This window comes from Barbatula barbatula (genome assembly GCF_947034865.1).
Source record: "Barbatula barbatula genome assembly, chromosome: 8".
Lineage (NCBI taxonomy): Eukaryota > Metazoa > Chordata > Actinopteri > Cypriniformes > Nemacheilidae > Barbatula > Barbatula barbatula.
In genome coordinates, this window is record NC_136771.1 from 2,871,999 (window position 1) to 2,885,537 (window position 13,539).

The 13,539-nt window shown below is 34.6% G+C and overlaps 2 protein-coding genes across 2 annotated transcripts; both read right to left on the reverse strand.

Annotated features, from left to right (window-relative positions):
- Window positions 1-2,517: 2,517 nt before the first annotated feature.
- LOC306897093 (uncharacterized protein) lies at window positions 2,518-7,199 on the reverse strand. Its single transcript, XM_079461572.1, has 11 exons — window positions 7,089-7,199; window positions 6,685-6,981; window positions 6,273-6,593; window positions 5,843-6,157; window positions 5,448-5,759; window positions 5,055-5,336; window positions 4,672-4,974; window positions 4,307-4,588; window positions 3,499-3,645; window positions 3,354-3,400; window positions 2,518-3,102 (listed from the first exon to the last, which is right to left on the reverse strand). Exons 1-11 carry the CDS (start codon window positions 7,126-7,128, stop codon window positions 2,869-2,871), a joined length of 2,580 nt encoding a protein of 859 aa, XP_079317698.1. The 5' UTR covers window positions 7,129-7,199; the 3' UTR covers window positions 2,518-2,868.
- A 1,337-nt stretch (window positions 7,200-8,536) lies between these two features.
- Window positions 8,537-13,485, reverse strand: LOC306897366 (polymeric immunoglobulin receptor-like). Its single transcript, XM_079462017.1, has 8 exons — window positions 13,375-13,485; window positions 12,972-13,256; window positions 12,557-12,880; window positions 12,079-12,402; window positions 11,709-11,990; window positions 11,354-11,629; window positions 9,521-9,640; window positions 8,537-9,435 (listed from the first exon to the last, which is right to left on the reverse strand). Exons 1-8 carry the CDS (start codon window positions 13,412-13,414, stop codon window positions 9,314-9,316), a joined length of 1,773 nt encoding a protein of 590 aa, XP_079318143.1. The 5' UTR covers window positions 13,415-13,485; the 3' UTR covers window positions 8,537-9,313.
- Window positions 13,486-13,539: the final 54 nt, after the last annotated feature.

Consider the following 13,539-nt stretch of genomic DNA (forward strand, 5'->3'; position numbering starts at 1 on the left):
GAAGAGTTTTTATGAGGCCCTTTGAAAAGTATTTATATATATAAAGCACATTTGTAAATACTGTGTCCTCCACTATTATTAGCACCCTTGGTAAAAATGAGCAAAGGAGGCTGAAAAAATGGTTCTGCATTGTTTCTCGTTTTGATCTTTTATTTTAAAATTCTAGAAAATTCCAACATTTCATTGAAGGAAAACAATTTGAAGTGCTGGGAATATCACATTGTAAAAACATGTTTCGTACAATAATAAAATTGATCACTGACACTTTGTTCAGTAAATAAACAGAAGGGATTAAACTCTACACAAATTAAGTGTGTCTGGATTCATTTACAGTGTTAAACAGACCAAACATTATTAGAAATAAATCACAATGTTGCTTTGAACATACTTTTTCAACCGTTAACTGAAATTATTAAATACAATTATTTGTAATTAAGTTTAACAAGTCAAAAACGTCACATATTAGAAAATATATATTTTTTATGAATTTCTCTTTCAGATTTTATAATTAAATAGATAACTGTAATTTATTATGTTTTTAATTAGAGATTCAAGATGGTACAGTAGATTTAAAACTATGAGACACTTGTGTATATTGTGTACACTTGCGTACTACGCTGACTAGAGGTTTTAGTTTGGTTTAAGATTTATTAAAAAACTATTCAATCTCTCAGCTCACAACATGCATGATGTGATGATGTAACAAATAAAAAATGCATGCATTGAAATAGTAGCAGATTCACATAGTTTATTTCCAAACAAATAAACACTTGTCCAGTCCAAAATAATAAAGTAAACAACTCTGGTGACGTTTAGATGCACTTAAGTGATGATGTGAGATCCACATCAGTATATCCCAGAATGCTCTTCTCTCAGATGACTCCAGTAGATTTCACACAGAGTTTTGTGAGATGTGCTGTAAGAAAAAATAAATGTTTTCTAAAAATAAGCAACACAGATCAATGCAGATCTCTTCTGTGGATCATATGTGATTGATGTGATCGGAGTGTTCATGAATGTTGTGTGTGTGTGTGTGTGTGATGTGTGTGTGATCAGCATCAGTGAGTTCAGCACCGCGGACAGCAGCAGTCAGTCAGATCTCTTACTATCATTCACCTCTAGATGACGCCACAACGTCCATTCACAACTGAATCTGATGCAAAACAAAAGCAGCGATCAGTAACCATCACATGCACAGAGGCAGAAGAGCCTCATGGAAACTTTTGTGACTATTTTTAAACCATTTCCTGTTTTTAATCTCACCTTCATCTAACTCACATGTTTGTCTGTCTCAAGAAACACAACCGTGACATCTGCCTGATTTGATCACAGGGAGTGAAAGAAAATAAATAATTCATCTTTCATATTAATAATTCATCACCAGCTGAAGACAGATTAGAAAATGTATTTTCATGTGTTTATGAAGACAGTAAAGTAAGATAAAGCCAGTTTAACAGAAAAAAGTCATTTATAAAATTAAGAGCGTATATTTAAGAAATGTAGCAAAAGGCGCTGTGGTTTGTTTGAAGTGGGGAAGGTGAAAAGCTAAATTTGTCACTTTTATATAAGTTTATATAAAACCACTGTGCCTTAGAAAGTATTAAAATATTACTGTAAATATTAAAATATTACAATCTGTTTAAGTACATGTATTAGTTGAGTCTTGTGTGTGTCTGACAGTTGCGTAGTCTGTTAAAATCTGCTCTTTACTGAAGGCGACTGTAACATCACTGACAGAATCTTCATGCTCTTGAAAACTGATGGCAGCATAGAGCATTTTCAAATGCACCACTTTTAAATTAATTCTTGCTCTTTAATTCAGTTTCTAATTTAAATAAAAAATGCAAATATCTGACATTTTTATAATTTGATGTCTATTACTGTACTTCAAAAGTTAAAGGGATAGTTCACTCAAAAACTGGACATTCTGTTATCACTCATTTACATTAATTTCATTTCAAACCCAAACGCTCTTTCATGACACATAGATAGTAGACCAATCTGGTAATATTTGTATACAGATATGAACGATGTCTTGTCTTTACTTGACATTGTTGTAGCTGTTTGTTATCTAATTTGCACTCTAATAGTCTTAAAGATTAATGAAATCAACTTTTTTTTGGACCTCAGTATTTCTAAAATCCTGCACAGGCTACTGCTCTTGTTGTCTCTTCAAATAATCTGTAGGCCTGAATTAATTGCAGAACCTGCATCTCTTCTGTTGCCGTCAATCATTTCTGATACGAAACTTTAAAATGTCCATAAAACCTGGTGAAAACATGTCTACATTATAAGACCGGGGCGTTTATACTTATCTGGGACGATTTTAAAATAGGGGCATAAATTAGTAGTATACCCACTTCTCCAGGCTCAACTACATCACTGAATACATGGTTACATGTGTACAGGTGTATATATGGTTGAAACACGAATGAGAAAAAGTAAATAAAAGCTATAATAAAAACAACGAACAAACAAATGAAAGTCTCCCTTGTGCAGAGAGAAAGTGTTGTGATTAATATAGCAAAAGTAACAATTTCCTGTTTAATTTATCACATCTTCATCTGTATCACATGATTAACCGGTACAAAACAGAAACCTCAAGTCTGGTTTCTTAGATCAGAAGATAAAAAGCAAGCAAGCAAGCGAGCACAAAAAAAAGAAGTAAAAAAGTTTTTCAAGCTAAGATAACAAACACATTGTTCCAGTTGAGTTAATTCTCAGTTCATGACGTTTTAAAGGTTCGGTAGTATCTTAAAGAGGTTTTACAGAATATACATGTCATTGAATGATGTAACTTAATTATACTGTTGTTGTAACGGTCACTCAGGAGTTTATTTCCTGATGTAATAACTTATTTATCAATATTTATTTAGAACCATTATGCATAAGCAAGTCGAGACTTGCGTAGGTGACTTTGGCATCACACAAATAATCTACATGCTTGTGGAAACTGACAGTAGCGTACACAACATCATCATCATCATCATCATCATCATCATCATCAGAGGAAGAGGGGATTGTGGAAGATTGTGCAGTAGGATAAAGCGTTGTTGATCCAAAATCCGACAGAGAATGATGTCTGTTGTCTGCACTGGAGGACTTTCGGGAAATAATACAGAATAAATAATTTAACATAAGATGAGCATTTAGCATGAACACTATTGTGCATAATACACACGTACAAGCACGCACACACGCACACACACACACACACACACACACACACACACACACACACACACACACACACACACACACACACACACACACACACACACATACACACACACACACGCACGCACACACACACTCACACACACACACACACACACACAGAGAGTGTTACTTACCAATCTATCCTCCTCTCTCTCTGTCTCGTGTGGTCTTGAGGTGTTTCCTATTTAACACAAAACATTCAATACATGAGTAAGTGAAGGATGATCTAGATGAGATAAGAAGACAGGCTAAGAGAAGTTTAGAATCATGAGGTTTTACTGCTGGTGACAGTGAGCATCTCTCTCTCTCTCTTTCTCTCTCTCTCTCTCTGTGTCTTGTTGTGTCTGAATTTGCAAACAATCAAAGTGATTCCTCCGATCAGCAGCAAAAACACACAGAGACACATAATAACAACTGTTGAGAAATCTAGAAAACAAAGGACAAAAAATAATAATAATAAATGCAGAAAAATATATACAGACATTTGAATTACATTTATAGAAATATTCACATTTATAATTTTCATGTCCAATTTACACATTTTAATACACAATAGGAACTGAACTGACGTCTGATCCAAAGAATTTAACAATGCTGTCCTGTTTGTTATAACGTTTGTGGATGTACAACAGAAATCTTTACAAAATAAACGGCAGCCCACACGCTCACGCTCGTGTGTTTTCCAGCAAGAATGTAGGAGAAACACGAATCAAAGACTAATCCAATAAAGACAATGATGAGAGGAAGAATCTGTAGAGCTCTCGAGCCGCTCGAGGTTAACAACCCAATCATTGCTGTATTTGCTAACATAAAACAACAGCGGGCCAGATTCTTACATAAATAAACCACCATCAGATTAGCACTTCTTGCTTTTGTGAATAGTTTGTGAATGCTAAATATCAAACACCAAAATACCTGCAAAAGAATAATACAACTTTATGCTCAAATGAATACTTATTTTATTCTGTCTAAAACGCTGATATTCAGCGTGATGTTTGCACTCCATTGACATGTTGAAGAAATAATAAAGATTCACATTCAAACAAAGTCAGTTTTTATATTCATTATTAATGAAAATGTGTCTCACCCTGTTTGATGATAATAATGAGATGAGTGTAAAGATAAATCACGTCTGTTTCTAATGTCACTGCACAGCTGTATTTCCCAGAATCCTCTGCTGTCAGTCCAGTGATGTTCACACTAAACACACTTGCTGTCGTGTCATCATTCACACTCAATCTGTTCATCTCCATGAGAGTTTTTATATCTGTAAAATTCTTCAACAGTTTCTTTGACGTTGATTTATAGATGGGATCATAAGGACAGATGATCTGAACAGATCCTCCTTCATCTCCAAACACTGGAGGCACTTCACACACAGATATGAGATTGATCTGTGAATATTTATAGTGATAAAACAAATACAAAAAATTAAAGAGAGAATGGACTCACTGATGAGTTTGAGTTGAACTTTAGTGGTGAGAGAGATGAAAGTGAAATCTGTGTGACTGGTTTCTGTTCCACACCAGTAAACTCCAGCATCTCTCACTGTCACATTACTGATGATCACAGTAAAAACACTTTTATCAGAGAAATCATTTAGTTTCACTTCAGATCTGCTGACGGTTTGACAGATGTGATTTTCATCCTCTTTACAGAAGAACTTTGGACTGGATTTATGTTCCTCTGGGATCTGACAGGTAATATTCACTTCATCACCAACAGAAACAGATTTGTTCAGTCTCTCTGTAAATGCTGTCAACCAGATGAATCATACATGAGAAAATTGAACATTTCAAATAGACCAGAAATCATTTATTTGTCAAATTTCTCACCGTCTTGAACCTTCAGTCGGACTTCCATGTAGTGAGATGCATTCACTCCACACCTGTATGTTCCAGCATGTCCAGCGTTCAGCTTTCTAAAATACACCATCAAGACTCCTGATCTGCTTTCATCATATAGACAAACATCTCCGTTGTCCATCCATTGATCCTGAAGAAATCCATCAGATTCTTTAAAGACATATTTGGGATTGTTTTTGTATTGTTGGTCATGACACTTGAAGATGATTTGACCTCCTAAGTAGCCTGTCATTCTGACCACACCCACTTTATCTGTCAATCAAAAGTTATGTTAATTTACGTTACACTTTATTACCTCAACATCTCTATCTCTGTACAGATGTTTGTGGCTAAATCAAATATAGTTCATCTGAATGGACTCACTGATGAGTTTAAGTTGAACTTTAGTGGTGAGAGAGATGAAAGTGAAATCTGTGTGACTGGTTTCTGTTCCACACCAGTAAACTCCAGCATCTCTCACTGTCACATTACTGATGATCACAGTAAAAACACTTTTATCAGAGAAATCATTTAGTTTCACTTCAGATCTGCTGACGGTTTGACAGATGTGATTTTCATCCTCTTTACAGAAGAACTTTGGACTGAATTTATGTTCCTCTGGGATCTGACAGGTAATATTCACTTCATCACCAACAGAAACAGATTTATTCACCCACCAATGGAACAAACGTGTATCTATGAGAGATGAAATAACACATGTTAAATCTATGATATATTTTAAATGATGAAAAATTTATAAAACAACTCAAGTTCCTCACCGTCTTTAACCTGGAGCTGGACTTGAGTGAATGTGTCAGTATATTGAGATGGATTCACTCCACACTTGTATGTTCCAGCATGTCCAGCGTTCAGCTCTCTAAAATACACCATCAAGACTCCTGATCTGGTGTCATCATATAGACAAACATCTCCATTGTCTGTCCATTGATCCTGAACTGATGGATACTTCCTCTCACAACATCCATCTAATTCTTTACTCACATATTTTGTGTTGCTTTTGTATTGATGGGGATGACACTTGAAGATGAGTCCACCTGCTGAGTATCCGCTCGCTCTGACCACACCCACTTTACCTGTCAATCACAAATATCATATGAGAATAAATCAGTGTCTACATCAAATATTACAGCAGCAAACACAGACTGTGTGAATGTACACCAGATGTTATTGAGAGTTTCTTCTACTCACTCATAATGTGAAGATGAACAGCAGTGAGAATAGAGTAACTGTAGGAGTCTCTGTAGATCTGAACTCCACATAAATAAACTCCTGCATCTTCTGATCTCACATCAGTCATTCTCACACTGAAATGTTTGTTTTCTCTATCATCAGATATGTGGAATATTCCTGTCCGATTCCATATGTCAGTGTTTTTCACCTCAAATATGTTTCCCACCTCTTTAAATATGATCTTCTCATGAGTTTTATAATCTTGTGAATATTGACAGGTGAAGTTTGCAGTTTTTCCAGTATTCACCATCACTGTCTGTGACGCCCCACAACACGAATCTGTCAATCACATATGAAGACATTTATTTCACAATCATCAGAAGCTTTGACATGATCAGCAGATCCTTCACTCATGTTTATAATAACTCACCTTCTTTCACATTCAGATTCATATCAATAGACCATTTGTCATCAAACTCAATCCGGTATGATCCAGAATCCTGTGTGTTCACATCTCTGATCAGGATAATTAAATATCCTTTCTTATCACAAAACAGAGTGAATCGTCCTTTATTAATCCGCCGTTTATTTTTGTTATAGTTGATTATGTTTTTGTGGGGGTTGAGTTTAGTCATGTATTTAAAACAGTCTTTACACCAAAGTTTCTGTGAATCCACGAGAACACTTCCTCCAGAATATCCAATCACATCGATGCATCTCACAGCACCTGTCAATCAGATTGATAGTGTCAGAAAGCTTTCATTTGTGTGTCCAGTGATATAAATGAGTGAAATAAGTGTATGATGACATGATGAGAAAGAGAAAAGTTGTGACCTGAGATGATGAAGAAAGTGAAGATGAGGAGGATGTTCATTGTGAGTTCAGCTTCACAGCAGCTCTGTTGATCTTCTTGATGCTGAATGTTGTCTGTGTGTCTCTACGTGTGACTTTCTTTCTCTTACTCCAGCTCTTATCAGCTTTACTGGCCCTGCCCACTATCACCATTGACTCAACGCGTCATTCATCACACTCACACAGCGCCCTCTGGCCGGTGCTACAATCATGTTCTTTAAATGTTTTACAAATGGATATTCTCACAAATTGAATGTACAAAGAGTTTTAGACAAAACCCTCTTTGACAGAATGTATGTGATAATGTAGTTTACTGTTGACTTGAAAATGTTCAAACAGAAGATATTAAAGAGCTCCTCAAATAACATTCAAATATGACAACTCAACTTCCCTTAAACTTCAGAAACTCGCAAGAACTGAATGACAAATAAAACAAAGTAAAAACACGCAATTACAGTTTCCAAACCATAAACTACACAAGTGTTTATTAACTTACACCAATACTTATGAATATCAGACATTTTCTGTTTGCTAAGGTCTCTCTCTCTCTCTCTCTCTCTCTCTCTCTCTCTCTCTATTTTAATCAGTAAATATTAACATATATTTTAAAGTATTCATTTTAACATATTCTTGAGCCAAGTTCACAATATTGTCAGCATTACTTTCAGACTGTTCTCTCTTTAAATCTTATCATTTTAAATCAACACTGGGAACTGGGAATATCCATGGTGGAAGATTTGATGGGTGCTTGACAAACTGGCAAACTCTTCCGTCAATGGATGTATTGATGATATGAACGTTGTGTGTTTGATATGAATGTTTTGTCTAATACAAAAATCCTTCTTCAGCTGTAATCCTCCTTGTTACATGGCCGTGTAAATTTTCGGTACTGTTTTTGCGTTTTGACAAAATGTTATATGCTCTCCTATTTGTAAGCCGCTTTGCATTAAAGCATCTGTCAAAAGAATAAATGCAAATGTAATGTTTTGAGGTGAGTGTGTATTTAACAGTTATCTGTGAGTTCAGCACCACGGACAGCAGCAGTCAGTCAGAACTCTTACTATCATTCACCTCTAGATGGCGCCACAACATTCATTCACATCATCACATCTGTGTGTGTTCAGTGTGTTTGATAATTATTGAACACATTATTGTTATTTACACAAATCATAAAAAACGAATCACACATTTAAACTCTATTTAATAGTCTGCCCAAAAAAATAGCTTTAAGCAAATCTAAAAACATATTCAGTGACCAGAGAAAAGGCTTGTGGAAACTTTTGACACTATTTTTGAAACCATAAACCATTTCCTGTTTTTAATCACACCTTCATCTGACTCACATGTTTGTTTGTCACAACACAACCGTGGCATCTGCCTTATATGATCAGAATATAAACAGCAAAAGAAAAGCACAAGAGTTCATCTTTCACTTTAATAATTCACTTGGAAAGTTTATTTTAGGCACTTTTGATTAAAAGTATAATATATCATATAATATTAAGGATGTAACAAAATCCAAATGTCACTTTACGATTATGCCACAGTATAATATTTATTGCAATATTTAAAATGACCAATGATGACACTGGAAACGTGCCATAAGCATCTTCTTTTCTTTATCTAATCATAACTGTTGCTTAGAGGAATGAGTTATAATATCAGATGGTCAAATGAACTAAAATCCTTTTTCAAAGCAAGCAATTGCACCAGATGGACCGTGCCAAAGGTAAAATCTATCTTTTTTTTACTTTCTTTATGTTATGCCAGGAAGACCTATCGCTTCAGAGTCATGTGACCACAATAATATTGAGACAATTTTGCTATTGCGATAACACGGTACAGATAATATTGTTACATCCCTATGTAATATGATGAGATTTTAACAAAAGAAATTGCATTTGTAATAATTGTATAAAAAAACAGAAGTTCTCAATAAGTCTTTAGCTCATATTTCCAACATTTCTGAGGTTTTCAAGAGCTCCAAAAAAGTTATTAAAATCTCAGAAAACCAATTAAAGTGTTTTTAACAGTTCTGTGCCAATGTTATGAGGTTTAACTGGCTATGTAACAGCAGATATTTAGGAGGTTAATTAAATTGTAGGAAAAGACAGTGTGACTTGTTTATATCTGCAGTGGGACAGGTGAAGATAAAAGTTTGAATAATGTTTGTGTTATTCAAGTCTTGTGTTTTGACTGACAGAACTTTAAATCACGTCCTTACTGAAGGCGACTGAAGCATCACTGACAGAATCTTCATACTTGTGGAAACTGACAGCAGCGTACAGAACATCATCAGAGGAGGGGATTGTGGGTAATGATCTAGGATCTGGAAAAAAAAATTAAAAACATTACTTTATTGTATATTTATTATCTTTTATCTTATATTTTATGTGTGTGTGTGTGATCATGACCTTGTGTCTTGTTGTGTCTGAATTTATAAACTATAATCAGAGTGATTCCTCCAATCAGCAGCAGAATCACACAAACACAGACAATAATGATCATCATCTTCATCACTGAGGAATCTGAAACTAAACAAAATAATAACTATATACAGACACATGAAGATATTTACACAAATACATATTTACACATTCAATATTTGACATATTTGTGAGTTTGATTCCAAGAAAACATAATATTGTTTAAAAACATGCACCTTAAATACGCTGCAAAACTCTTTGAATAAAAGTGCTGTAATTGTATTTCACATTTTTTGTTGTTTGTTGTTCATTATATCTGCTGATGTTTTTAGTGTGTTATTATAATGCAAGTGAAGTTGTGGAGGCACACATGTGATGTGTTAAAACCAGGAACAATTCCAGTGTTGGCTTAAAAAATTTATCTTTAACACTAAATGATAAGCTATCAATGTAGTTTTATAAAACAATAGTTTATGTTGTGCAGACTGCACATAACCTTTGTTCTTAAGTGTATTTATCTCTCTTCGTGTGGTCTCACTGTTGGTTTCCTGGATGTGTTCGTTAAACCTTCACAGCTCAGACAAATGTACACCATGAACTTTCAACTATTTTCTGTGGTCGGAAAATAACATGTCAGTTCATCACACAAACAGACCTCCAGCGTTTCTCAGACACTCTGTGATCAAAAATGAACACACTTCATATAAAACTATCACTACTTTAAGATCGCTCTTTATAAATACTGAAATAATCTGATTATTGGCTATAAATTATTTTCTGAATATTATTTGAGGGCAACGGAGGTTTCACAGGTCACAGCAAAGAAATTATCATTTTTTGTACCACCAGGAACCATATATGTAACAATAAAGAATTGTCCAATGCATTACTTTACTTTATATATTTCAAATTTAAGGGCAGTCGGCAGATCCTTTTCCTATCTAGCACCTAAACTTTGAAACAGTTTTCCCTGCACTGTCCGGGAGGCAGACACACTCTGTCAGTTTAAATCTAGACTAAAATCTTTTTAATCTTGCATACACTACACTACCATAATATAAATACATAATATAAATGTGTTGGTGCGTGTTGTTTGGAGTGTTTTGTGTGTGGCTGTGTCTGAATCTGTGTGTCTGTCTTCTGTGTTTTCACCTTTTTTTCTTCTTTTATAACCTTATATGTTTTGCTTATAGTCAATATGTTTCCTTGTACTTCTGCATTTTAACAATGAAAATTGTAAAAAGCGCTATATAAATAAAGATGCCTTGACTTGCCTGTTCAGATTCATTTACAGTGTTTAACATACCAGACATTATTTTAAATTATTTTAAATAAATCATTGATGCCTTTGACATACACATTTATCCAAAACAACTCATGGTGCATTTACATTTTTGTCAGTATGTGTGTTTTCTGGTCATCAAAATGCTAATGTAATGCAGTGCAATCTAACAGTTGAGCTGCAGGAACCCCGTAAATCCCAATGACCACAAAACTCAAGATGAGCTTGTCATTTTAACAGCTTCTATTTCTCTTTCATAGTCAAATCAAATGATTATATAAAATATTGAATAGTTTAATTTTTGAAATTCATTGCAGGACAACAGCATGTAAAGTCACTACTTCTTTTAATTTCTAATTTATTCACAAAATGATTAAATGTAAGATCTGTAAAATGGCAACTACATTTTGCATGAATGCAAACAGTTCAGTATTTGATATGCAATTATAGATACATTACCAAAATAAACACTTTCAGTTAAAATGAAAGTGGTGTCTAAAAATTTTCTTCATACAAGCAAAGAAATGTATTTCTCTCACCTCTGGTGACGTTTAGATGCACTTTAGTGATGATGTTAGATCCACACCAGTATATCCCAGAATGCTCTTCTCTCAGATGACTGATGTTTACAGTAAAGACTCCAGTAGACGTTTCATCACTTAAAGAGAATCCATCATCTCTGACTGATTGTGATGAAACTCCATCATTGACACACATTGAGACTTCATGTGCTTTACAGAAGACTTTCTGATATTCAGCGTGACGTTTGCACTCCATTGACATGTTGTCTCCTTCACTCTTATTCAAGAGAAGTTCTTTAAAGAAGAAATAATAAAGATTCACATTCAAACAAAGTCAGTTTTTATGTTCATTATTAGTGAAAATGTGTCTCACCCTGTTTGATGATAATAATGAGATGACTGTAAAGATAAATCACGTCTGTTTCTAATGTCACTGCACAGCAGTATTTCCCAGCATCCTCTGCTGTCAGTCCAGTGATGTTCACACTAAACACACTTGCTGTCATGTCATCATTCACACTCAATCTGTTCATCTCCATGAGAGTTTTTATATCTGTTGAACTCTTCATCAGTTCCTTTGACTTTGATTTATAGATGGGATCATAAGGACAGATGATCTGAACAGATCCTCCTTCATCTCCAAACACTGGAGGCACTTCACACACACAAACATAAACATCATCAATACAAACACAGACTGTGTTGATTTACAGCAGATGTTATTGAGAGTTTCTTCTACTCACTCATAATGTGAAGATGAACAGCAGTGAGAATAGAGTAACTGTAGGAGTCTCTGTAGATCTGAACTCCACATAAATAATCTCCTGCATCTTCTGATCTCACATTAACAATTTTTACACTGAATAGATTATTATCTTTGTTATCAGATATATTTAATCTTTCTTTTTGTTTCCCTGTGTTGGTGTAGATCACCTTATCAACTGTGTCTTTTCCCTCTTTAAATATGATCTTCTCATGAGTTTTATAATCTTGTGAATATTGACAGATGAAGTTTGCAGTTTGTCCAGTATTCACCATCACTGTCTGTGACGCCCCACAACATGAATCTGTCAATCACATATGAAGACATTTACTATATTAATAGCATATAAACTCTTAACTGATGCTATGTGAAAGTATACAGAATACAAAATTATACTTAAAAAAATATAACACATGAAAAACAATGACAAATAGAATTACTTGGATTTTTTCACTTACTTGTAATGTGAAGATGAAAAGCAGTAAGAATAGAGTAACTGTATGTCTTGTTGTAAACATGAACTCCACATAAATAATCTCCTGCATCTTCTGATCTCACATTAGCAATTTTTACACTGAAGAGATTATTATCTTTGTTATCAGATATAGTCAATCGTTCTTTTTGTTTCCTTGTGTTACTGTAGATCACCTCATCAACTGTGTCTTTTCCCTCTTTAAATATGATCTTGTCATGAGTTTTATAATCGTGTGAATATTGACAGGTGAAGATGACAGTTTGTCCAGTATTCACCATCACTGTCTGTGACGCCCCACAACATGAATCTGTCAATCACATATGAAGACATTTATTTCACAATCATCAGAAGCTTTGACATGATCAGCAGATCCTTCACTCATGTTTATAATAACTCACCTTCTTTCACTTTCAGATTCATATCAATAGACCATTTACCATAAACACCAATCTGGTATGATCCAGAATCCTGTGTGTTCACATCTCTGATCAGGATAATTAAATATCCTTTCTCATCACAAAACAGAGTGAATTTATCACTTGTATTATTTTCTATTAGGGTTATCCATATTTCTCTGTGCTTAATCAGTAGATATTGTTTGTAGCCAGAGTGCCAAGGTTTGAGTGAATCCACAAGAACACTTCCTCCAGAATATCCAATCACATCGATGCATCTCACAGCACCTGTCAATCAGATTGATAGTGTCAGAAAGCTCATCTAGTCCTTTCATTTGTGTGTCCAGTGATATAAATGAGTGAAATAAGTGTATGATGACATGATGAGAAAGAGAAAAGTTGTGACCTGAGATGATGAAGAAAGTGAAGATGAGGAGGATGTTCATTGTGAGTTCAGCTTCACAGCAGTTCTGTTGATCTTCTTGATGCTGAATGTTGTCTGTGTGTCTCTACGTGTGACTTTCTTTCTCTTTCTTCAGCTTTTATCAGTGATCATCAGCTTTACTGGCCC

Bases quoted from the DNA above. Each gene is read 5' to 3' on its own strand.
- LOC306897093 (XM_079461572.1), bottom strand. From the start codon at position 7,128: ATGAACATCCTCCTCATCTTCACTTTCTTCATCATCTCAG. The intron at 6,594-6,684 runs GTGAGTTATTAT...TGTGATTGACAG, and splicing joins GAATCTGAATGTGAAAGAAG to ATTCGTGTTGTGGGGCGTCA. The intron at 3,401-3,498 runs GTAAAACCTCAT...TGTGTTAAATAG, and splicing joins GATGCTCACTGTCACCAGCA to GAAACACCTCAAGACCACAC.
- LOC306897366 (XM_079462017.1), bottom strand. From the start codon at position 13,414: ATGAACATCCTCCTCATCTTCACTTTCTTCATCATCTCAG. The intron at 12,403-12,556 runs GTAAGTGAAAAA...TGTGATTGACAG, and splicing joins TTTTCATCTTCACATTACAA to ATTCATGTTGTGGGGCGTCA. The intron at 11,630-11,708 runs GTGAGACACATT...TCTTCTTTAAAG, and splicing joins CATTATTATCATCAAACAGG to AACTTCTCTTGAATAAGAGT.